Source organism: Hylobates moloch, unplaced genomic scaffold (genome assembly GCF_009828535.3).
Source record: "Hylobates moloch isolate HMO894 unplaced genomic scaffold, HMol_V3 SCAFFOLD_2, whole genome shotgun sequence".
NCBI lineage: Eukaryota > Metazoa > Chordata > Mammalia > Primates > Hylobatidae > Hylobates > Hylobates moloch.
The window spans coordinates 169005595-169027412 of NW_026652277.1; the positions used below are offsets into that span (position 1 = coordinate 169005595).

The following is a 21818-nucleotide window of genomic DNA, read 5'->3' on the forward strand; positions in this document are numbered from 1 at the left end:
GGAAGAAAGTCTCTAGGTCATTTGTGATGTGTTTACTTTGAAATGGGCACTGTCTTTTCTGGAAAGGAAACAGTTCGACTTACCTAACATACAAATCTGCATGGTATTTCTTTCCGTTTAGGACTCCCAGCAGTGTTGGATTTTCATTATTTCTGAAATTGAGTGTACAGTCATATACAGCTGAAACTATAAAAAATAAAACAAATACAAAGCAGTATATAGCGTGTGAACCCAATTTTGTTCTGTAGATACACACATTGGAAGACAATAATCAAATGGCTAACTGCTTATCTAGAAATGGTGTGGTCAGATTTCTTTTTTTCTGTATGGTCCACATGTTCTACACTGAATGTGTATTATCTTTTGTAATCATAAAATCCCACTAGAACTTAGTAATAGAAAACAGGGTCATTGCTGAAGCCAGATCACTTTTTTCTTTTCTTTTGGAGATAGAGTCTCACTCTGTCACCCAGGAGTGCAGTGGTGCAATCTCGGCTCACTACAACCTCTGCCTCCTGGGTTCAAACAATTCTCCTGCCTCAGCCTCCCAAGTAGCTGGGGTTACAGACACCCACCACCACGCCCATCTAATTTTTGTATTTTTAGTAGAGACAGGGATTCACCATGTTGGTCAGACTGGTCTTGAACTCCTGACCTCAAGTCCTCTGCCCGCCTCAGCCTCCCAAAGTGCTGGGATTACAGGTGTGAGCCACCGTGCCCAGCCCAGATCACTTTTAAAGCAATACTGCAAAGTCAGGTCTAGAGGTACTGCAACGATGATTTGTAAGTTTCTAATGTGCCCAGCCTATCATTTCAGTCAAGAAACACTGAAATTTGAACAATTGTGGATAAGAAAAATTATTCCAAAGGAAACTAAGGATGTGTCTCAGTTACAGCAGCATAACCATTCTATGAGCATTATTTCCCCCTAGAAAAAGAAGATAGCTACAAATTATCCTAGATAAGATACTGATGAGAAACTCCTTAAGGAATTGGATTGTAGTCAGTTGAAGCTTCTTGGATCAAAGGATGAAAGAATATAGGAAGGAACGAGTGAGGGAACAGAGGAGATAAATGCACAGTGGAAACTGGCCACTTGCTGAAGAGTAAGAGCACCAGACGGTAGGAGGAACAGGTGGGAACCCCAGCGGCTGCCACCGTTTCCCACCGGTGGGATCTTCTCTTGGGCAGCTGGGGCTAGGTCTTCTCCTGGAGAAAGGAGACTCTGTCACACAGCTGCTGAGATGACGGAGGTCAGGCACTTTCTGCAGGGCCCAGCACATGGTTTGTGTTCAATAAATGATGAGCCAGACACTTCACTGGGAGCTTTACATACGTGCAAGTATTAATAAAAGGAGTGGGAGAATGGCAGGAAGGAGGAAAGGCCCTTGGTCTGGTTGGGAATACGTGGAACCAAGATTCAGAAAACAATAAATCACCATCTGTTTTCTTCTACCTGCTGCCTGACCACCGTGCGGGGTCTGCAGGTCCACTGTCTGCGCCAGCGGGCAGGGGGCCTCCTGCTGCCCTGCAGGAGAGCCTGGAAGCAGGGCCCGGAGTGCCCGAGACCACGCACCCTCGCCTCGGGGCTGAAGGCGGGACTGTTCTCCTGAGCCCTCCTGAGGAGTAGCTGCCTGGTCAGCGTGGCTGGAAGAGAACCTGGATGCTTATCACGTTTCCCAGGCATGTTAAAGCATAAATGGGTATCTACAGGAACAGCGGCTCAGGCTGTGTGGACCATGACTGTAGTGTCCTAGGGCTTCCCAGTAAGAAGGGGCCACAGAGCTCACGTAGTTCAGCGGTTCTGACGACACCTTTCCTCCGACCTGCTCACACAGGGACCCATGCAGACAACGGAAGAGGCTGACTCTGGTTAAGCAAAGGTGGGGAGAACCCACGGGTTCCCCAAAGAGCCACCTAAAAATCACTGACTTGTCCAACTGTCTCATTTTCCAGAGGAAACCCTCAAAAAAAGTGTCTTGAATGGAGAGCCAGCCTGATTCTAACTGCAAGGCGCATCAGAAGGAGTGAGAGCAGCCGCTGCCAGCCCCCGCCAGCCAGGAGCAAATCCCAGCTCGCCACGTACTGGCTGAGTCACATTGCGCCAGCTCCTTAACTTCTCTGAGCCCCGTTGTCTTTATCTGTGAACTGAAGGCAAAAAGAAAAAGCAATGTACCTTCCTGAGTCCTGTGAGGACATCCTACACGCACAGTGCGCACAGGGCTGGCACGTCAGACGCGCCCGAGACCGGTGGTGGCTATTATTGGAGAGAGCCTTGTTAACTCTCCGTGATGAACAGCACAGAGCTGGACGGCCTTGCAAGGCAAAACTGAGGCAAAGCTCAGTCAGGGAGCCGCGCTGGTCCAACCCAGAGGGGATGGATCAGGAGGGGGACACATAGCCCTGTAAGCTGGGCAACCCCACCAGGGGCAGAAGGTGAGACGTGCAGTGGGAGGCAGGGGGCCCCTAACAGAAGCAGCCTTTGATTAAATGTTTATCATGTGCCAGGTGGGAGGCTGAGCCCTTTACCCAGCTTTTCGCATTTAATCCTCCTTGCAACCCTAACAGATTTTGCAGAACTCAGAGCAAACTTAGGACCAGAGAGGTTAGGTCACTTGCCCAGAGTCACACAGCTGGTCAGCAGAGGAAACAGGATTCAGTGAGGTCTCCTGATCAGGGAGCGCACAGCGTCTTGACACTGCTGGACAGTGCAGAGCGCAGCAGCCTGGGAGGTGGAGCGGGGCACGAGCAATGGGGGCATCCTTGGCCCTGGGGCCCAGGGTCGCTGTAGAGGCAGGGACTGCAGGGAGCAGGCTAATTCTGGCCCTTGGGCTGAGCCCAGAGCAAAAGAGACATTTAGGCAGCTAGTGCCCCTCTGTGCCGCCACCTTCTAAGAGGCTGGGCAGAGGGGAAGGACCTCGGAGGCGGTTGGCCCGGTGGGCGCTCGGTTCTGCAGGCCCGAGTGAGCTGCCGAGACTCCAGAGCCTGCCTTTCTCTCTTCTCTCCGGGAGTTAAGAGCTGCCTGCCAGGATGTTGTGGGGATTGAAGGTGACACTGTGTGTGGAGTACATGGCATTGTGCCAATAGAGGTCATCAAAGAATGCTGGTGACCAGGAGAAGAGGGATGATGAAGCAAGGGAAGAATGTGGGGAAGAAGAAACTGGTTAACAGGGCTAAGGGCAGGGCGGACACACAGAGGGGAGAAGGGGCCAGGGGTACAGCCCGCCCGGCCTGGGTTCCTGCAGCCCCAGAAGGGAGCGGGGCTGGCACTGGCCTGCGTGTGCAGGGGTGTGTTAAACCGGCAGCAGAGGCCAGCAGGGAGGGCTGCCCAGGACCTTAAACCACCGCTGCAGCCGGTGGGTCACCCGGGGACTTTTAGAGGTACAGATTCACCAACTCTGTCGCTCCAGAGGTCCTGGTAAGGGCTCGGCCACGGCTGGAGAAACCAAGGGGCCCCAGATGCAGGCCTGGGGGGGAGTTCGGGGCTCCCTGCCCTTTGCCTCAGAAGGAGGAGAGGAGACAAGAGGATAAGGCCAAGGAAGGCGGCAGCGTGGGGCCGGGAGCCGCATTCAGCTGGGTTCGAGCTCCCTCCAGGAAGGAGCCAGCTTCGCCTGAAGTGCTTTGCCTGAGAAGGAGCACAGGAAGCGGCCCCCAGGGCCTGCAGCCCACGGCAAGGGCCAAAGGACTGTGAGGGCGTGGGGAGGCCGGCTGTGCAGGAGACAGAGGGTGTGTCCGAACTGGAGACAGAAGGGTCAAAAAGAAGACAAAAGCATGACAAGAGGCCACAGGCACGTTGTTGCTATGTTCTCCTTCTTACCGATGGCCATTTAGGCTTCCAGACTCCGAGGTCAGCTGTGACAGACCACAAGGTCAGAGTTCAGCTGATGCCAATAGGTGGGCAAGAAATGCCCCTCAAACCCAACTGTGCTGTCTTGGGCCTGCGGGCCTGGACCCAGGTTACCCCATGGGCCATCCAGGTACCCGGCACATTTACACAGCAGAGAGCAGTGCTGGCCCAGGCATCCCAGGAAAAGCAGGCACAGGCCCATCCTGGGTGCCAGCCAGGGGTGCAGGTGCCATTTGTCCTTGGTTCCCAGTCCCAGAGACCGGACTTGAGCAGCCACTCTGAGCTCCTAGCCTCAAGTCAGCTGGGAAGTGCTGGCAGGAAGCAAGCTCTGCCCATCCGGAGCTGGGGCTTGTCTTCCTCGCTGCCAGGGGGAGGCCCAGGGCCACGCACTCTTCCTTACCTACATTTCTCAAGCTCCTCACGGTGATGGCGAAGCCCTTGGTTCGTGGCAACAGGTGGTGCTTGAGGCGAGGCAGCCCCTTGGCCCGGGCCACCTGCATGCTGATCTCATGCTTCTTCTCCGTGAACCGCGTGCCCTCACAGTGGATCAGGAACTGGAAGGAAGGAGGCAGGAGTCACACGCAGCCCCGGGGTCACACACAGCCCCGGGGTCATGCGTGGCCCTGGGGTCACACACAGCCCCAGGGTCACATACGGCCACATGATCACACACGGCCCCATGGTCACATACAGCCCTGAGGTCACACACAGCCCTGAGGTCACACACAGCCCCGGGGTCACACACATCCCCAGGGTCACATATGGCCACACGATCACACACGGCCCCGTGGTCACATACAGCCTTGAGGTCAAACATAGTCCTGGGGTCACACACAGCCCCATGGTCATACACAGCCCCACAGTCATACGTGGCCCCACGGTCACACACGGCCCATGGTCACATACATCCCTGAGGTTATACACAGCCCTATGGTCACACACAGCCCTGGAGTCACACACGACCCCAGAGTCACGTGTCCTGTGGAAGTCACACAGGGGTCCCACGGTCACAGTCCTGCAGGAGCCCCTGGGACACAGCTCCTCTGGTGCCTACATACAAAATACTTCTCGGGGTAGTCCCGGAGGTGCTGCAAACTGGTGGCAACCGTCTTGCGATCCTGCTCCCACTTGCGCGAACAGAAGACCATCTCGGTGAAGTACCACATCCAGCCGATAATTGGGACATAGGCCAGCTCTTTCTTGGCCAGGACCTTGGAGCCCTAAAACAGAAGAAGGAGCCCAGGTGCCCATGAAGGAGACGTCACAGCCACCTCCCGGGGCTGCTGGAGACTTTAATAGAAAAAGAGGAGGGGACATTCACACCAGACGCCTCGGGACAGTCCCAGAACACGTTGTTGAGGCCATGGACCCTGGTGCCCTCCCCACCTTTCAGCTAGAGGTCCAGGTTGTGCTCGCCCTGCCAGTGTGGGGGCAGGGGGCAGGGGCACCCTGGTTCTCAGTGCAGACGGCAGGAGTCAAGAAGGCAGCAGCGAGCAGTCACAGGTATTCAGGGTCCTGACTATTCTCCCACCACCATCCAAATGGTTTCTAGGTTATCACCGTCACGTACTCGCTAAGCCCACTGTGCAGCTGTGTGACACTAATTTGTGCACCTCTTTTCTGCAGATCTCACTGAGTTTTGTAATATTACAAAATATAGTAATCCTTGATCGCTGAAAATGTCAAATGCTAGAAAATGTAGCATTCCTAGGCGTGAGGTTAACATCCTTCTCGAACAGTTGTTGGCCAAAGATTCATTTGAATCGGATTTTTCCGAGACAGCTCGACCCACTCTGCTGAGCTCTGCAGAGGCAAACGGGAGTCTCCACTCAGAGTAGGCTGCGGAGCCCAGTGGGATCTCCAGGTACAGCTGGTCCAAGCTGGGAGTAAAACCCAGAGCAGGAGATATGCTCGGTGCCCTCCACACCCGCTGCCAGCACGTCCTTGAGGCTGAGATGGGGCAGAAGCACCTGCCAGAGACCTTCTTGAGGCTGACACGGGTGCACGAGCTAGGCCCAAAAGGTCCCCTCTGGGGACTCTCAGGGCAGTCCTGGGTCCCCAGGGCTCAGTGTGGCCCTCCCCAGCCAGGCGTCCACTACATCAGTCCCCCTACAGTGAGGAAGACCAGGGCTTCAGTGGGATGGATGGGGCAGCAGAGACACAAAAACTGCTTTTTATCTGATGGATGTTTATCTTTTCACCTTAATTTTGGAACTGGCCAAGATGCTCCTTGATCAATGGGTCGATGCCTAAGCTGGGGATGTGAGCCGTCGGGGCAGCCCTAAACCTAGGATGCCCACAGTGTGGAGAGCTCCGGCTTCAACACAGCCCTCTCTCCTCTCCTCCCCATTACACCCATGGCTCTCCGCAGCTCCAGCTCGGCACAGGGTCTTAGTAAGCCGTGTCCCCCAACCTACTCGCAGGACAGAAAAAGGTCTAAACAGGCAATTGCTACCCTACTTTAAAAAACCAAGAAACTTCTTCCCTGACATGGGGTAGAAAAGGCAGGTACCTTCTAAGTTTAGCATCTCCATTTTCTGATGGACTTTGTTTTTCACACAAATCCAACATGAAATTCTCTCCAAGAAAACTCAGCCATGAAATCGGAGGCGCTATCCCCAGGGCACTCCGGGAACATCCCCGTGGGTGGGTGAACCCACTGGTGTGGGTGTGAGGGCTTACCGTGTGCTGTGCCCACGATATTTTTTAAAATTATATTTACCTGAACTCATTGCAAACATGCAGTAATATGAAGGAGCTATAAATGATGATTGGTTCTGCAGCCAGGAGGGGGCCACAGACTAAAGCAGCAGCTGTTGGCCCTGGGAAGGTGAGAAGTCCCACGCAGCCAATCATGGCTTCTGCCGGGGAAAAGCACTCTCAGGGATATTTCCCGTTCACAATTCTATCCTGCAAGATCCCAGTGGGTCCTAGTGGTTGGCCTCTGATGACCTGCTGCTAAATGGAAACGACAACTTTGACAGTGATGCGGGTATCTAGACCTGTAGATGGTCACCTGGGATGGGAGTCTCTATTTCCATCCCTCTTAGATCACCAAAAATGTTCAGATGTCCCACGGTAGACACGTCACGTGGGTTATGGTGTGTACCAGATCTTGTACAACACTAGAGAGGAGTCAGCAAGCTGCTGCCCTCGGGACAAGCCTGCTCCTCCGCCTGCTTTTGTAAGTGACATCCTGTGGCCACACAGCCTCTTGCCCATGTGCCTATTGTCTGCAGCTGCCTTCACGCTACACACAGGAGTGTTTTTTGACAGACACGCCGTGGTCCACAAAACCTAAAATATTCATTCTCTGGCCCATTCCAGATGACATTTGTCAACCCCTGATTTAGAGCCACTAAAACTTGTTTTCTATGAGTGTGTAATGGCTAGGCAATTGTTTACTGTATAATACTAAATTTTTAAAAGATCTGGAACAAAGGTGAGTCTATAGCATCATTATGACTTTATGAAAAAAGTAAAGCAGAGAAAAATAACAGTAGTTGTTGCTGGGCTGTTGGGAACAGGCCCCCCAAAATCTGGCCATAAACTGGCCCCAAAACTGGCCATAAACAAAATCTCTGCAGCACTGTGACATGTTCATGATGGCCATGACACCCACGCTGGAAGGTTGTGGGTTTACTGGAATGAGGGCAAGGAACACCTGGCCCGCCCAGGGCAGAAACCCGCTTAAAGGCATTCTTAAACCACAAACAACAGCATGAGCGATCTGTGCCTTAAGGACGTGCTCCTGCTGCAGTTAACTAGCCCAACCTATTCCTTTAATTCACCCCATCCCTTCGTTTCCCATAAGGGATACTTTTAGTTAACTTAATATCTGTAGAAACGATGCTAATGACTGGCTTGCTGTTAATAAATACATGGGTAAATCTCTGTTTGAGGCTCTCAGCTCTGAAGGCTGTGAGACCCCTGATTTCCCAGTTCACACCTCTGTATTTCTGTGTGAGTGTGTCTTTAATTCCTCTAGCACCGCTGGGTTAGGGTCTCCCCGACCAAGCTGGTCTCAGCACTGGGCAGTCATTTACGTGATTTTTATTTTGTTAGATTTTCCAGTTTTTTATTATAAACATATGTCACAATATCCCTGTAACAATGTCACTTTTAAGAAGGGGTTGACATCAGCATGCTTTCGCCATCTGCTTTGGGAACATAAGTGAGGCTCTGGGTCAGAAACAGTTTTGTTTTTTGTTTTGTTTTGTTTTGTTTTGAGACAGAGTTTTGCTCTTGTCACACAGGCTGGAGTGCAATGGCACAATTTTGGCTCACTGCAACCTCTGCCTCCCAGGTTCAAGTGATTCTCCTGTCTCAGCCTCCTGAGTAGCTGGGATTACAGGTGCCTGTCACCACACCTGGCTAATTTTAGTATTTTTTGTAGAGACAGGGTTTTACTATGTTAGCCAGGCTAGTCTCTAACTCCTGACCTCAGGTGATCTGCCTGCCTCGGCCTCCCAAAGTGCTGGGATAACAGGTGTTTTTGATGATCAAAATGAACAGAAGAGACATAACTTTCTTTATACTGGCTTAATCCATCTTTCAGCCTTAAAATTTTGGATGTTATCAATATATCTAGGTTTTGATGTTAATTATGTTTGGTAAGAAACCTGTTAAAATATTAAGGTAGAAGCTTTTACTTCTTCAAACTGAAGAAATGTCACTCAATTATCTTTCCCTGGCAGGGCTGCATGAAAAGCTCTGGAATGAGACAGTCCTGTTTCTAACCAGGCTCTACCATGACCCACCTGTGTGACTGTGCTCAAGACACCCGACCTTTCTGAGCTTCTGTTTCCCCTCTCTGTGATGAGGAAGACAACACATATTCCCTGGTGTCCCTGTAAAGACTGAATAATGTATGGAAACATCTACAAAAGCACAAAGTTGAGACTCGCAGCTATTATTTTCATCCCAGAGCAAGCAGTATCTGAACACCTCCTTATTCAACCCATTTTCTCTGCCATGCTTTAGCGTAATAGTAACAATAGATTACATTTATTTAAGCACAACTGAATAGTCACCATGCACAGAGAGTTGCCCAAGTTAATTCACTTATGACAAAGAGATTAGAAACTGCTATTAAGACATACTGACAGTTCCCCCGGCAAAAGGTTCAATATGCTATAACTATCAGGGCTTTCCCAGGCTGCTCAGAGGCTTCCATGTGTAATGCTAACAGCTTTCAGAGAGAATGTACAAGAAAATATAACAATTTCATCAATTCTGGGTTTATTTCACAGGTCAACCTGAAAGGATTTACTGATGAGTTAGATTTATTAACAGATCTGTCGAGATACAAGCGTATTTAGACAATCTAAAATTTTCATATGGAGTAACCCACTATGGAGAAAGAGAGTGAAACAGAGAGTTGTCTTAGGGCAGGTGCTTGGGGCTAATCTAGTTGAGCGGCCCATCCTGAGGAACCCCACAGCTCAGGGAAGCAGCCAGCCCCATGACCTGGTCTGCATCTCTGGCAAGTGGGCCAGCCCTTGCAGAGACCCTGGACGCTGGGAACAGCTGATGCAGAGAGGGCCTGAGACCCAGTACTCTGACCCTGACCTTCAGAAGCTCCACAGCCTCTGGGGTGAAAAGGGATCGGAATGAGGCCATTCTAGGTAAGGTTTTCTCCAAAATGGCTACTCATCCAGGCTTCAGATGAAGATTCCAAACCCCGGTGGCTGCATGCAGCATGGCTGGGAGCAGCAGGGTGTCCTGCTCCTGCACCACCTCCACCCCCACTAACACCAGCAAGGAACCCCTCGGCGGCTGAGGATCTATGGTCAGCTTTGTTCGCAAACGTCCAGTCATTCGTGAAGGTTTCCCAGTAGGGTTACCAGTTAGTCAAATGAGCCAAGGTCATTTATTTCTACTAAATATATAAAATGAGGTATGTTAAGTAGAGCTTCCATAACAGGTGAGATGTTCCTTAACAATAAAGCAGGCTAAGCACCCTGCCTTCGAGTCCTTTGACTGTTTTCTTGACTGCCAGCTGGAGCCACTGTAGCAAATGGTTCAGTTCCCTGGAGCCAAGATGAGCCATCCAGCCCTATCACTCCAGAGTCCTCACAAGCCCCCACGGCACAGCCTGCATTCTGATGTACGGTGCGTAAGCTCATCGGATTGGAATCTTCAACCCAAGGCTGCTCCGTCCGTGCAAAGGTATTGATTAAGAAGCCCCCTATGCCAGGCATTGTGCAGGTGCCCAGAACTCAATGCTGGTTATGATTACCTGTGGCCTTGAGGTGCCCAGGGTCTAGTGGGAAGGGAGAAGCAGAAAGCTTTCAGTTTCTGTGTTCCACTTCTGCCACTAAACTCTGCCAGTAAGTTGTTGTACAGACCCCTTCTGGCAAGAAAGGTGTACGTGAGAGAGGATGGTATGGGCCTGGAATCTCTTAAATCTGTCTCTAGTTACAGCAAAATGCAGAAAAGACTGGAGCTCAAAATAATGAACCAGTTTGTGTGCACGCATGCGTGTGTGTGTGTGTGTGTGTGTGTGTGTGTGTGTGTGTTCATCAAAAGGTGAAAGACTCCATTCTTTTTTTTTTTTTGAGACAAAGTTTCACTCTTGTTGCCCAGGCTGGAGTACAATGGCACAATCTCAGCTCACTGCAATCTCTGCCTCCCAGGTTCAAGCGATTCTCCTGCCTCAGCCTCCCGAGTAGCTGGGATTACAGGTGCCTGCCACCATGCCTGGCTAATTTTTCTATTGTTAGTAGAGACGGGGTTTCACCATGTTGGCTAGTCTGTTCTCAAACTCCTGACCTTCAGATCTCCCAAAGTGCTGGGATTACAGGTGTGAGCCAACATCCCTGGCTTTTTTTTTTTTTTTTTTTTGTATTTTTAGTAGAGACAAGGTTTCATCATGTTGGCCAGGCTGGTCTCAAATTCCTGACCTCAGGTGATCTACCCGACTCGGCCTCCCAAAGTGCTGGGATTATAGACTCCATTCTTGCCAAATGCGGTAGCACAGGTGTGCCTGGCCTTGCTCACATTGCATTCCTTTCTCTTGCTTTCTGCCTTCTCTGATGCTGACAGGAAAATGGTGTAGACCTTACACTGCCAGAAAAATCTCAAGAGAGTCTCAAAACAAAATGTACGCCGTTCCACAATTAGTCACAGCTGCAGGGGAAATGCATAAAGCAAACATTAAATGAATGCACTCTCTAAGAATTCACCTCAGACTGGAATTAGAGACTTATCCTCTATCCACGTGGGGCAGAGTACGCGGGGTTCTTGCACTCCTGACTGGCCTCCTCCAGTCAACCTCCCTCCGTTTACCAGGCCCCAAACTATTCTGGGTTTGACAGGCATGCAGATGTGCAGAGAGGAGAAGAGGACCACGCAGGCTTGAAGCAGCAGGATACTGATCACTACTGGCTCTGCTTTGAGGGGTCATGGTCACGGCTGTCAGGACACAAAGATGGGAGAGGTGCTCCCTGCACAAAGCCCTTGTCCACCCTGCCTGGACACAGGTCCTCATGGCCCCTTCCCAGTTTCTCTTCTGAATGGGCAGCCCAGCCCTTGTGGGATGGTGTTAGCCCTGCAGATGGGAAGACAGAGCAGAGGCATTACAGGGGTAGGTGGGAAAACAGGACGTCCCCAGGGCAGAAAGTAATAGGAGCAACTGGCCTTGCCCAGCACCGTGTAGCTGATAGGCGCTTGCTAAACAGTTGCAGGAAGCACAGGCAGACAGGGCATCAGAGGGCCCTAAGCACAGAGCAGGTGGGAGTGAGAAAGGGGGACAGTTCATGGGATGATAACAAGTCAGTGTACAGCAGACAGCACAGGCTGTGACCGTTTGCTGAGGGCTGCACACAGAGGAGGAGGAAGCCCCAAGCTTTCAACAACCCTGGCTTTATGATCGGTGGGATCAGACTCTGGCTTGTTAAAGACACTGCCAGAGGATCCTGGTCAACAAAGAAGGAGACCCCAGTGTGTCCAACGTGGGACTAGACTTCTACAGATGAGCATGCGCTACCACCTCCAGGATGGTAGTCGGTATGACCCCGTGGTGCAGCCATAGTCCTGTGAGCTGCCCACTTCTTGCCCTGGCCAGTGGTTCGCCTGCTACCTCGGTCGCCACCATTATCAGGTTCCTCATCCATGTGACTTCAGATCCCGGCACACCTGCCAAACCAGTGAATGGTAAGAGGCAGAGGGTGGCATCCCAGCCCACTCCTAGTGCAAGGTCTGTGCCTGCAGAGCTGAGGATGAACTCGCATGGTGGGGGCAGCACAGGGCATCTGCCATACGCTCAGGTGATGCCAGCAGTGAGCAGGGTGCAAGACCACCCTACAGAGCTGACAAAACCATGGCGGTGGGCATACCCGCCGAAAACACCCCTCTGTATCTGGAAACTTCTAACTTGTCTTCAGCCAAACAGCCCTTGACAAGTGCATGTGTATGAAGAAGCTGGGGTAAAGGCGGTGAAACAAAGCTGTGTTGCGTGAACACGGTCTCCCAGAGAAACCACACACAATCAACACTCGCTGGACACGTATTTTGAAGGTATATCAATTGCTATCGTTGTCATCATCGAAAATCCTTCTGTTTAAAGAGGCAGTACAGGGCTTGATGGGCACCCTCACGCAAAGGCACTCTGCCTAGAAGGGATAATGCCACTCTCCTCCTCTCACCTTTCTCTGTGCAAAGAAATGCAATGCTGTTATTTTTCACTTGTTTTATTTATTGATTTATGTTTGTAGAGACAGGGATCTCACTATGTTGCCTAGACTGGTCTCGAACTCCTGGCTTCAAGCCCTCCTCCCATCTTGGCCTTCCAAACCACTGGAATTACAGGCGTGAGCCACTGTGCCAGGCCCGAAATGCAACATTTCGATCTGTGTTCAGGCCCAGCTGCATTACATATTTACTAAGAGGGCAAGGGAAGGTCTCAGACCAAATGTCATGTCACCGTGGGGTGGGCAGCCGCCAAGGGGCCCTGTGATCCTGGCCCCCTGGCATCCACGCCCCTGCACACCCCACCCCACATCCCTGGGGCATGGGCTGTGCTTACTGATCCACTTCCAACAAACAGTATGGATAGAAGGGATGGGAGGTCTCTCCCAGGTCCCAGTTACAGAAGCTTCATGGCTCCTGCCCCAGGCGCCCGCTCACTCTCTCTTGCATGGCTCACCCTCAGGGGTGCAGTTGCCATATTCCGGGAAATGCTGTGTCTTAAAACAAGCCTGTGTGGCGAGGGATGCAGGCCGGGCAGCAAACCCGTGAGCAAGCTTGGAGGCAGATCACACACAGGCCCCTCCCGAGAGACCCTGCCAGATCCCCTGCTCAGCTGCACCTGGATTCCTGACCACACAGGCAGGGGACCTTTATAGCACGCTTGTTGTTTTAAGCCGCTGTTTTGGGTCTCGTCACGCTGCCATGGATAACTAACCCACATGGCTTCTCTAAGGATCTGAAGACAAATAGCCCAGTTGGCCCGGCAGATAAGTATTGATAATATAATAACAGCTACTGCTCATGGTGTGCTTGCCAGGGCCTGGCGCTGCCCAGACACTGAACGATCATGCTCTTATGTAACCAGCCGGGGCCTGCTAAGGGAAAAAGATAAGCAAATGGGGACGTGAAGCCTCAGGAACCTGACCTGCGCTTGCACGCCACGGTTTGTTGGGCACCTTAGTGACTTGTGCCCCAGCTGACTGTGTGTCACTCTCATCTCCAGGGAGGAAGGGTTCAGCGTGTGACTCCAAGATCAACCAGAGCCTTCAGAGCCCTGGCACACGCCAGGAAGCGTCGGCTCCCAGGAGAATCAGAGCCTCTGGGGACAGGCACTGCAATGGGCAGTGGCCACATGGGATCTTGAGTACATTTAAAAGGTTGAAAGCCTCTTTGTTAAAAAGACAATTCCGTTACTTTCCCCAAAAAGACCAACTTTACATTTAAAAATGCTACCTTCACGAATTTCTGCAAATTTCATTGACTTCAATTTAAACTCATTTCCTCTTGGGCTGTGATAGGCAAGGATGAAAAATGCCTGGTCAGGAACCTTCTTCTGTTCCTTTCCTCTTTAAAAAGCAAATTCCACAGACTCCAGAAGGATCTCAACATCATGTGTTATTTAAGAAAAAACAGAGAGATGAATGAGGTTTTTTTTTTGTTTTTGTTTTTTTTGTGAAGGTCATTGAAGACAAAAGCTGCTGCTGAACAATGAACATACGGCAATGCGGTTCCTTACCCCTTCCAGGGTGGCAGAGCTGAGCACCAGGCATCTCACCCACCGTCATCTGTCCACCTGGGCCACAGCTCTCCAGTAGATGGCAAAGCTGTTCCCTGTGACATGGGGAGGGGTGACCCCAGGGAGGACACAGGCTGGCAGCTCCCATCCGCCCCAGCCAGCGCCTGCCATGTGCCTGCCCCACTCCGTCCTCTCCTGGCACCTGCTCTCTCTAGCACCTTGCTTTGTGAGAATGTGCACAGCAATGGCACTGGCTGTTTCTGTGGCGTTTGGAGAAGAGAGGACTCAGGGCTTAAGGAAGCACTTTAGCAAGAATCCAGAAACCCCAAGGCCCCCACTGAGCAAGGCTCCCAAACTTCCAATGAGAACAGAAGAGGCATCGCCCTGGCCCCAGGCTCCCAGACCTGCCTATTTCACCTGTAGGTGGAGCCTCCGTAGACTCTAATCCTAAGCACAGTCTCCACCATCAGCGGCAGGGCACAGACCCCCTGACACACAGAATTAGTTGTTTGGGTGTTCGTAGTAATGAGTGAGGTCCTATAAATACAGTATCACGGATGAAATCAAGGGTGGAGAGGTGCGGTCCCTATGCTGCAGGTGGGATAGGCGTGCTGTTGACTTGCTTTCCCGCCATCAGCGCTCCCGCCCTTATGCTCAGAATTGTAAAGTGATCACGGGTTCGGAAGCCTTTGGGAGTAAAACCCTAAATGCTGCTGAGATTAAATTCCCGCTCCATGAAAGTCTCTTCCCGTCTTGGAGCTATATCCTCTCTCTGGGCCTGGGTCCCTCCCTGCATGTGTTGCGGGGCTCACCTTCTCCCTCATCTGTGCCTGTCCCCGTGCCTGCTAGTGCGGGGCATCTGGGTGCTTCTCCAGCATCTCCGTGCATGACCCTCTTCTGCCAGCTCCTGCAACTCCATCCCCAACCCCATGAAGGTGCGGGCGACTTGCACCCCTCGAATGAGGCCTTTGCACATCATCAGCCAGGAATGTATTAGAAGCCTGGTCCTTACTGCAGCTGGTCTGGGTCATTTTAGGATGGTCAAGGTCCTGTTTCTGGAGCAGGTCTTGGGCCCCAGGGCCCCTGCTTTTGTGCCCCCAACATCTTCTAGGGGAAAGAGCAGAAGCTTTGAAAGCAGACTTGGGAACTATTGTCCTAGGGCAAATCACTCAGCCAGACTGAGGCTCTGGGGGTTTATTTATAAAATGTGGATAATAATATCCTAAGGATTAGAAATTACAGAAATAAGGTGAACAGAACACGGAGTGAGCTTGTGGGCATAACGCCACCAAGGGGCAAGCAGAGATTGGAAGGCACCCCCAAGTTCAACAGGCTCTCTGCTCTACCTCAGAGACTCCTGGTCCACGAATTATGAATGTTTGCACATTCTAAGCATGAACACTACCAGAAGGTACTTACAAAGCCTGGAAAATCACCAGCTGCCTCTAAACTACAGTTTGAATTCCAGGAGACGCTGGCACCTCAGAAAGCCTAGCTGTAAAGGTGGTAAGACAGGTGACCTGACAGTCAAGACGCACCGGCACCCCATACCCTTCCCTCTTGGGCAGAAGAAGAACCTTGCCATTCACCCCTGGTATCCATGACGGGGTTAGGACCATGACATTCTAAGGGGTGATCTGTCATCAGAGAGAATAAATCCACAAAGCTGTAACTCAGATCTCTGCCCAAGTTCTCCACATCAGAGAATGGTAGTTACTAGAATGTTTGCTCCTGTTCCTAGAAATATATTTGCACACACACACACACACACACACACGCGTACACACAAGAAGATATCAAGTTAGCACTGGGAGAATAGGAAAACAAAAGGAGAAAACAGTGGGCAGGAGGCTATTTTCATCTGTCTCCAGGAACCAGACCCACTGAACCTTCTAGTCCCCTGTGTCCTCCATGGCCTCATAGCCCCGTCTCCAATCTTCTATATTCTAAACACCACAATTTTGTCTTCAGGGGTTACCAAAAAACAAGGTGATTTCAGCAGCCCCCTTATCTATTCTACAGGGCATTGTTCCCAGGTGCAAAACCTGATCTGCAAGTTCTGATGCAAACTCTTAGGACCTTTCCTGACCCCGGACCAATGTACACTGTGATTCCTACTGGAATACCTGAGTACTGCAGATGACTTTGGTTCAGCTATGTGACACAGGCTCAACCGCTACACGCTGCAGTGTGTTAAAGATGACAAAAGTCAACTGAAGAGATCCAGTTCCAAAGGCATGCAAGCTATGTGCAGGAAGTCAAGCTAGTTGGAACAAAAACAGAATTTCAGAAAAATTCTGAATTTTGCAGTTCACTCTCTCACTTAGGGACTCAAAGTTCTTAAGCCTTCAACCATCAAAATGCAGAGGTGATGTCTGCCTGTTAGCCAAGGAGGCAGTAAAGCACGGAATTAAGAAATATGGATGGGAGTGAAATCCAAATCTAATTACATCTGTGTGACTCTGAGCCGAATATTAAGCTCTATATAACTTAGTTTTTTAAAAATGGAGTGTGGCACGTCATCTATTCATGTTGCTGTAAGGATTAAATAAATGAATCATCTGTAAAACGGCCGGCAGGTAGCAATTGCTGAGTACCTCTTATGATTGCCCATAAGAAGCTGTTAAGCCTGACTCCAAGCAAGAATAAAAAGCAGTTTATTAGGACCATTTCATCAAGTAGAAACTCTGTTGATTCTTCTGCGAGTTCTGAATGACCAGGAGCAAAAAGACAAGTGGTGGGGCTGAACCAGAGGAATGTGGGAAGCAGGGGTGAACGCACTTCTGACTTACCCCTAACAGCCCAAAGCGTTCGGACAGGCTCCAGCCACAGAGAAAGTCAATTTCAAACTTGTGGTTGAGAACCACGATGGCATTTTCCTTCCCATACTTGAGGTAGGCGCGCGGGTCCGTGAAGATGGTGCATTCCGTGCCTGACCACCACTCCAGCAGCATCACCAGCTCTGGAACAAACCACAATAGACAGACGTTTACTACACGCAGCCTTGTCCCGGGAGACCTGCTGAGAGCAGGGCTCTGCCCTCCCAGATAGGGGAGAAAGCAACTTCTAGGGGCAAAGTTCTGGATCGTTGCAGCACAGACCTCGGTCCTTGAAAGGGTTCAGAAGCGGAAGGAAAAACGAGAAAGACTTCACAACATTCTCCAGGGAAGAAGAGGAGGATGCCTGGAGAAGGTAAATGACTTACGTTCCTTGATTAAGTACCTTGGGGGAAAATACATCAGAAAGCCAGAATCCATCAAGAATTCATGCCCTTGTGTTTACTGAGCTCTGTAAGGCAGTGTGAGATGAGGTATATAGAATGCTTGATATCCTGGAAAATGACTAATTGGGATACTTATAAACTCCATCAAAGAATATTAAATACCCGACTTTCCTCTCCCATTTCTGACACTTGAGGGCAGGGGAAGAATGGAGAACGGTAGAGCCAGCGGCAAGAGCCCCAGCACCTGCAGGGCAGGGGGAGTGAGAGCCAGCCCACGGCAGGTCTGAAGATAACTATTAAAATAGTCTTTGTAGGGGCTTGTGAAAAGACAAAGATTTTTTTTTCAGGCAATGATGACCACTTGCAGTTGATTCTTCAGTGATGCCTCCCATCCAGGGAACCTATTCCCAATCTGGCAGGCTCAGGAAGAGACTCTAGGGTAGAAACTGTCCAGAAAAACAGTGGAATGTGGGTGATGGACTTCCAAATGGACTCTTAAAGTTGACGGTGTTCAGTAGGGGGCGAGCGCCTGAGTGCTCTGTGAGGGTTGTGCCTCCTCCCCCTTTCTTTTGAGACAGGGTCTTGCTCTGTCACCCAGGCTAAGTGTAGTGGTGTGATCACGGCTCACTGCAGCCTCAACCTCCCAGGCTCAAGTGATCCTCCTGCCTCAGCCTCCTGAGTAGCTGGGACTACAGGTGTGCACCACCCGGCCCAGCTAATTTTGTTGTATTTTTTTGTAGAGACGCAGTTTTGCCATGCTTCCTATTGGGTAGACTCCTGGGTTCAAGCAATCCTCCCACCTTGGCCTCCTAAAGTGCTGGGATTATGGGCGTGAGCCACCGCGCTGGGCCATGTGCCCCCCACTTTTAATCACCAGTTAGTGAAGAAGCGTACATGCGGCAGAGGACTCACTCCCTCCCCACCCCATCCCTACCCTATAGGCAGGTGGATTTGGCCTTGACTCCAGGAAGCCTAGTGTTGTAGCTCCAGTGGCTGTCCTTGGAAACGTTTCTCCTCCAGGCTGGAGGCTGGAGGCTCGATGTGGAGCACCAGAGCCCTCTAGAAGGCATCACCGTCTAGTTTTTACGCAGTGAGCGCTGTGGGACTTTGGACAAATTAACCTCCTAACACCACAGTGCCTTCATCTTTGGAATGGGGTTGCCCCAAAGGGTTTTGTGAGCATAAAGCACCTAACACATAGTATGTGCTCAGTGTACAGCACGTTGTAAGTTCCCAGCAAATTGAAGCTATCAGTCTCCTTAAAAACGAAGAAAACCACTCCCCTTCCTTCTCCAGAAACGAACAATAAAAAGTGTCTACCTATTTCTAGGAACTGAGAAAATACCAAGCTCCCAGTCAGTTGTCCCACCAGGCCATAGCAGTGGTGGAACCAGAAGCACAAGTCAAGGAATAGTGACGCGTCCTGGGAGTTGGTTGTGGGGGCAGGAGGCGGGGAGGGGGGCTCGGGTAACAACACACAGCCTGACAGGGCAGCCTGACAGGGCAGCCTGACAAAGGGACGGAGGGATAATTTGTTACCATGGGGTACAAAGATGCCTGTAGTGCTGGGCTGAGTTTTTCTAAGCGTGAGGATGGGAAGGATCAATCTATTCCATTACTGGCCAAGGAGCACAGATATGCACCAAAGCACAACTCCACAGGGAGTCAGGGAGACAAAGCTGATGCTTCCGAGAGACTCACATTTCCTATGTGTCACAGGCCAAATGTCTCTCTGTGGGACTCCTTCCTGCCTAAGGCCACTCTCACCGCCCCCTACCCCATTCACATGTTCCCCAGCAACCCCCACAGCCCGATCACAGCTGTCACCACAGCGTGAGGTTATCTCCCCTACTATAGAGCACGGGCGCCACGAGACAGCAACTGTACTGTTGGGTTCACCCGACCTTAGCCTCGACTCCAAGACTCAGCAAGAGCCTGGCACACGGATGCTTTCAACAAATGCTGCGTGATTACCTGACGCGTTCAAGCACTCTGCGAGGTACAGGAGGTGATTAAACATTAGATCAGATCCCGGCCTCCCTCCAGCTTACTGTCCAGGGAAAAGAAAGCTACACAAGCACAAAACAACATGACAGGGAAAGGAGAAAGGCCTGCTAATAGGATGGCTGCTGAATATTGTCTTCATGGATTTGGGGGTCAGACACATCCAGGCTCCGATCCTGGTGGAGCCACTTACTAGCTGGAAGACTTCTGGCATGTTTCTCAATGTCCCCCTTCTCTGTAAAATTAGGGACAGGTAAATGCCCTTAGAGATGCTGTGGATATTAAATAAGAGCATGGACTCAAGGCACCTAGCATGACATGGGGCATAGTAGGCAATCAATAAATGGACAGCTTTTTAACTACTATTATATGCATGATAATTTTATCACACACAAAGGCTCTGTGACCACTGAAGGGGAGAGGAAGGGTGCGGAGGAGACAGAGGCAGATGGAGAGAAACCCAGAGAGAGAACATCACAGAGACTTCTGGGTTACCAGGATAAGGAGTTGATTTATTATTTCATTCTAAAGGCAACATAAAAACCACTGGAGCATTTTTAAATGGACACACACCAACATCCAATTTGCATCTGAAAAAAAAATCACTCTGACTGAAACAGGAACAGACTGGAATCGGGAGGCCAGTTGGCGGGTGATTACATCAGCACAGCGAGAGGGGATGGTGCTGGTGCTGGGACCAGGTGGGGGAAGACCAAATTTCCCACTCAGCTCAGTAGGCTGTTCACTAGACAACTAAACTCTGAACCTCACTGGATAAAAGAGCTTTATTTCCCTTTTTTCTTTTTTCCTTTCTTTTTTTTAAGATGGTGTGTCACTCTGTCATCCAGGCTGGAGTGCAGTGGCCCAATCATACATAGCTCACCGCAGCCTCAACCTCCTGGGCTCAAGCAATCCTTCCACCTTGGCCTCCCAAAGTGCTGGGACTACAGGCATGAGCCACCACGCCTAGCCCATTTTTTTAATCAAATGATTTCACTTCTTTTTTAATTCACAGAAACACATTTATACAGTCACACTGTAAAATGATTCAAACAACCCAGAAGTATGTACAAGAAAATATAAAATTCCTCTAAATAGCTTCAGGATGTGTTACGCTGGCCGGGACTACATTTCCCAAACTTCCCTTTCTTGGATATTTCTGGTTAGAGGGCACCACAAGAGACACTCTTGGGAGGTTTGGAAGGTGGAATGGAAATACCACCATTTTGTAGGTCATGCATGTTTTTGCTGATCTGCTGATTCACGTCTTTAGCACGAAGCAGCGGCTAGGCCTGCTACTGCTCCTCCTTCCCCTGGATCCCCCGCCAGCTTCTCGGAATCCCAGGCCAGGTGGTTGTATTTTGCTCTGTGACGAAGATCCCAGCTTCTGCAGGACATCCACACCATCCATGCCAGATGCAAAAGAACTGATGCAAGTTTTAGCCCACTCTCAGGGGCTCCAGCTTGTGCTCGGTGGTTCCAACATCTTGATCTCTCCCAGTTTATATCCATCGCCCCTTCCTGACCGCCTGCCCTGTGGACTGCAAGCTCCAGCATCACTTGCAGATACAACTTCCCTACAGAGACGCGAAACAAGCCCCCACAGCTGAATAAGGCCAATGAGATGATGGCCACATATCTCCCAGTGGTTTTGCTTCTCTTACTGAACCCTGACTGAGAGGCATTTCCTCTTTACTTCCCCAACCTCCCTCCCTTCTCCAAGGTTAACCATTATGAACAGTTTGGAAAATAGTCTTATAGTTTTTTCCCCTAGGCATTTATACACATGCGCGTGCACACGTGCACACACATACATACACATACTCAAAAAGCTTTGCCTTTAGTTGAATGGCTTACCAGCTGATGTTTTAGTTGGATGTTCTTATGTAAATATACTGCACACAACTTACAAATATCTCCATGAATTTAGGTTTCATTTCCTCTCCTGTGTGGTTGCTTTCAATGCTATCAGCCAGAGCCTTCTCTCTACAGCTGCACAGCCAGCTCCACCTGGCAGCCCCTTCTTGTGCTGAAGAGCCTTACAGAGCTGCTTCCATTTGAGGTGGGATGTCTGTCATTCAAATTAGATGCCTCTTTTTACCAGCACGCATCAACTGCCAGGGCTTTCTAACTGCTCGGGGCTCAGGGCATGCAGCATTTCAAGCATGTTCAGCCTGTCCTTCCACTCTCACCATCAGTTCACAGTGGCTGCAGATCTTGGAATTGCTCCGCCTCATTCTCTTCCCACAAGATTCTGTCCCTGTACACTCACTCCATGGAAAGGGCAGTGTCACCTCCTTTCAAAGGACGTATTATTTAGAACCTCCAATTTAACTTAGAAAGTTACCAATGGGCACCTGAGCAATCCTTCCTGACCAGAAGCTATCAGCAGGTGCTGCACAGCAGAGAAGCCTGTGAGAAAGCAGGGCTTTCTGTTGTTTAGTTAAGGGAAAATCACTTGTTGAGAGTTTCAGGTTGCAATCCTGTAACTAGCGTTACAATGCCGGGAGCCCTACCAGGGTAAATCAAAGAGAAGC

At 50.5% G+C, this 21818-nt stretch overlaps 1 protein-coding gene across 4 annotated transcripts in view; it reads right to left on the bottom strand.

Moving 5' to 3' along the window:
* Window positions 1-21818, bottom strand: part of AGPAT4 (1-acylglycerol-3-phosphate O-acyltransferase 4) — a 193619-nt gene that overhangs the window by 23993 nt on the left and 147808 nt on the right. For all 4 annotated transcript variants that reach the window (XM_032162026.2, XM_032162036.2, XM_058435648.1 and 1 more), the window contains 4 exons: window positions 16847-17016; window positions 4906-5067; window positions 4248-4401; window positions 84-186 (listed from right to left, as the gene is read on the bottom strand). In XM_032162026.2, the coding sequence (XP_032017917.1) occupies window positions 84-186; window positions 4248-4401; window positions 4906-5067; window positions 16847-17016 (589 nt within the window). The remainder of the gene's footprint in view (window positions 1-83; window positions 187-4247; window positions 4402-4905; window positions 5068-16846; window positions 17017-21818) is intronic.